Below are 3,664 nucleotides of genomic sequence, written 5' to 3'. Positions count from 1 at the left end.
TATGGCCCAGTCTGGGTTAATACCTGGAGGTACACTGTGAAGATGCTCTTCTGGGAAGAAAGGGGCTCATGCATGTGTGAAAACTTTTAGGTAACCAGTATCTCTCAAAGCCCATGAAAAATCTAGACCATTTAACCAAGGATAACAACAAGAAACATGATACACTAAAGGTAGGGTCAACCTTGGAGGAAGGGCCTGAAGTACTGAGGGGAATTCTCAAACTTTGACTATGGAGAAGGCATAAGTCCTAAGAGAACTTGGGAGAAAAATTGGTTTCCAGGGACCCAGAAAAAAAAAAAAAAAAAAAAAAAAAAATGAGGTCAATGGTGTCACACTGTGAAGGCAAGAGAAATGCTTTTGTGGACACTTGGCTTAGCCCAATACCAAGACACTGGTGACTTCCCAACCCCAGCTTCTCACTGCTATCAGGATGTATCCTAATGTTCCCCAGAGCAGGCTCCCACCTCAGCCAGGGTGGGGTTGAGCTTTCAGGTGACTAACAGGGTTGGGAATAGAGCAATTTAGAACTGGCAATGTTGGTCCATCTAGATGTGCATAGCTCATTTTTTAGACCCTAAAGTATGTCTTTACACTAAACCTCTGTTTAATTTTATCTTATTAGAGTTTGCCAAAGGATGGCACATGGGTTTCATTTCATAGACCAGCCCTGATCCGTGATGGATGCCTGGGACACCACAGGGAGAATGACACTGTGTCCCAGGGTAACAACTGTTAAGTGATCCTTGCCTTGGGTATAGAATAGAAGAGTTAAGGTACATGTGTATCATTAATTCGAATCATCCCTCTTCCCAGATTTGTGTCCTCCATAAACGTGATCAGGATGCTCTCAATGTCCTTATTCAAGTCATTGAGAAAAGCCAATCGAGATAGAACCAAGGGCAGTGCCATTAGGTGCAGTTTTGAGATTGACCTGGAGCTTGGACTTGATATACAACCACTGGATATAGTCTGACACTTTTAGGAGTATTTTTGGAATTGATTTCCAGGCCACATTTTCCCATCTTCTGTCCAAGAGAGAGTTCTTCTGTAAAACCGCCACCTGGATAGGACAGAGGAGGGTCCACTTCTTTCATGTCCATTCCTGAGATGCATAAACTGGAATGTTGAGAAGTAGGTGGTTCATAGAAGAGAAGAGATAAGCACTCAAATTTATGATCGGGTCCCATATTTAGAGAGAAGCATTTCATGAAGTGGTCTCTCTTCATGTCTTCAGTAAACACTTAATCTCATAGGGAAAACGAGCAGTGAAGATTACTTAGGATGTAATAAAAATAACCAAACGGGCACACTCTGTTTTCAGCAGCTCATACTTTTATCATAAAATATAAACTTTCTAAACTTAAGCGTTTTACTTCTATTTTACCAACAACAACAACAAAAACAAAAATCACTCGTGTTAGTTAAATACAGATGCATAAGTGGTTGAGCAAGTTAGTATGAATCTGAGGGGTTTAGGGTGGGGGCATTGGGCTGTGCGTGTGAATGTTGGTTAATTGTTGAGTCTGGTCTTGCTGTCTTCTGTCTGTGACCTGGTCGGACCCTTGGCTTTCCAAACTTCATACCAAGCTGTAGCAGAATCCAGAATTCCAGAGCCCTTAGCCCTGATCCAAGGGCTAAGGTAGGAGGAGGGAGAAGAGAAGACCTAAAAATTTATGCCATTCCCGCTGGAGGAAAAATAGGGACTGTTCATCAGGGGCCCACCAGACGTCGAGCTGAACCTGGAAGAGAATGAAGATGGATGTCATGATGGCATTCCTGATATTAGCAGAGATATTAGAAAAAGTTATATTTTAATTTTGTAGCTGTCAAAGTCTATGAAGATCATGACAGGCTTGGAGGCTAAAAGCTCCAGCATAAAAAAAAAAAATTTAAAAAAAAACAAAAAAGGTTTGGCTCTGGGAAAATAAAATATTAGAATCATACAACTGGAGGACAATAAAGAGCTTTTTCTGCCACTTACTTAGGTCGGGAAGCCCCCGGCAGCCTGTAGGGATTATTTCTCTGGGGCCTACACTCTCACCAAGTCCAGGAACACAGAGCAGGGAGCCTGTCTGGACTGAGCACCTTACTTGTGGGCCTGTGGCCACTCTACCTACCTTAGAGGACCAGGTGTGCCCCTCAGGAAATTCCACAATATCAGAGAACCCAGGGGCGTGTCCCAGCGTGAGATCTGAGTCCGGACAATCCCACGGGTCCTCCTCTTATCCTCACCAAGCTAAGTCAGGCTCTTCTCTCAGTGCCAGCCTGAGAAGTAAGCGCTGAGACATCACTGAGTGCCTGGGACTTTGCTAGACCCTCAGGGAAGGAAGGGTCAAGATCTGAGCCTTGACCTCCAGGAGCAGAAATACGCACACTTCCACTTTTTCTCCCTCACACACTCCTATTCATACTTCAAAAGAGAGTTCAAAAGCCATCTCATCTGTGAAGCCTTCCCTGACCTCTCCAGATGGAATCATTTACTCATACCTTTGGGATCCTATTACAATTTCGTCACCCATCTGCTAGGATACTTTGAATGAATGGGAGCAGAGCTCGGTACAAATTGCAGCAGAGCAAATAGCTAGATTTAGTCTAATCCAGGGATTTTTCCATCACTTTTCAACTGTGCAGATATGCATATTACAGATGTTCACATTCACGGCACCCTCCCATTAACTCATGAAACAAAAAAAGGGGACAGGGGAGGGAAGAAGCACAGGGAACAAACCATCACGTTAATTTGTAATGCCTCAGCTGGTATCAGTATCTGTTGCTTGCTGAGTGTCTGTGAATAAGCTTAGGCTTTGGGTTATGTTTGAGTCCCTGCTCACTAAAATAGATTCCATGCAAGCAGGGACATTATCTGGACTGTCCACCATTTTACACCCAGCATCCAGGCCAGGACCTGGCATGAGGTAGGTGCCTGATATGCAATTAATGCCAACAGTAACCCCACCTCTTTTTCTCTCTTTCAGAAACGGTACTGGAATATAAACGATTGAAAGCGATGTTACTATAGGGATACTCTGGATTCCACTCTGCTTTATAAAATAAAGGCTATAACCCATACTTCATATTTAATAATTCCCAGTAACAAATTACTCAGAACACACCTTGTATCTGATTACCACGCCCCATGTCTCTAAGCCCTTCGGGATGAGAACTTCTGATCAGATCAACTGTCAAGGGCATGGTCTGGACAGGACATACATAAGAGGGCCGAGAAGAGGGGTAATCCATGTGGACTAGAGTTATCAAAGAATGCTTCCAGGAGGAAGGAGGAGGAGCTTGAACTGCCTCTTGAGCATGGTGACCTGTCCTGGTTTGTGCGGGATGTTCCTATACTGGTATCTCCAGTGTAATTATTATTTGGGCTCCTTTTAACTCTTAAACGTATTATTGTTTAGAAAATCAATTGTATGGCTATCTAACCCTGATGAATGTATGCAAACTGATTTGGTAGAAGGGAGGGAGGGCTACCCTGCCCCTTCCTCTCCCACTTCATATATAGTCTCTTGACTCTCTCATTTGCTCCTGACCCAGATGAAGCACTGACCTTCCTTGTCTCCTGGAGTAAACTCTCCTTCCCTGTGCAGACCAGCCTCTCCTAGACCTTGCTCCATCTAACACCACTGGTAACCCACCCTACCCAATGCCACCGCTG

The 3,664-nt window shown here is 44.0% G+C and overlaps 1 protein-coding gene across 1 annotated transcript in view; it reads right to left on the bottom strand.

Moving 5' to 3' along the window:
• Positions 1-1,663: 1,663 nt before the first annotated feature.
• Positions 1,664-3,664, bottom strand: part of CUNH1orf94 (chromosome unknown C1orf94 homolog) — a 40,496-nt gene continuing 38,495 nt past the window's right edge. The window contains exon 6 of the mRNA XM_011358064.1: positions 1,664-1,739. Within this exon, the coding sequence (XP_011356366.1) occupies positions 1,664-1,739 (76 nt within the window). The remainder of the gene's footprint in view (positions 1,740-3,664) is intronic.

Source organism: Pteropus vampyrus, unplaced genomic scaffold, assembly GCF_000151845.1.
Source record: "Pteropus vampyrus isolate Shadow unplaced genomic scaffold, Pvam_2.0 Scaffold36, whole genome shotgun sequence".
In the NCBI taxonomy this organism is placed as follows: domain Eukaryota; kingdom Metazoa; phylum Chordata; class Mammalia; order Chiroptera; family Pteropodidae; genus Pteropus; species Pteropus vampyrus.
The sequence above is the reverse complement of the archived record's forward strand: the minus strand, read 5'-3'. Positions and strand labels throughout refer to the sequence as shown.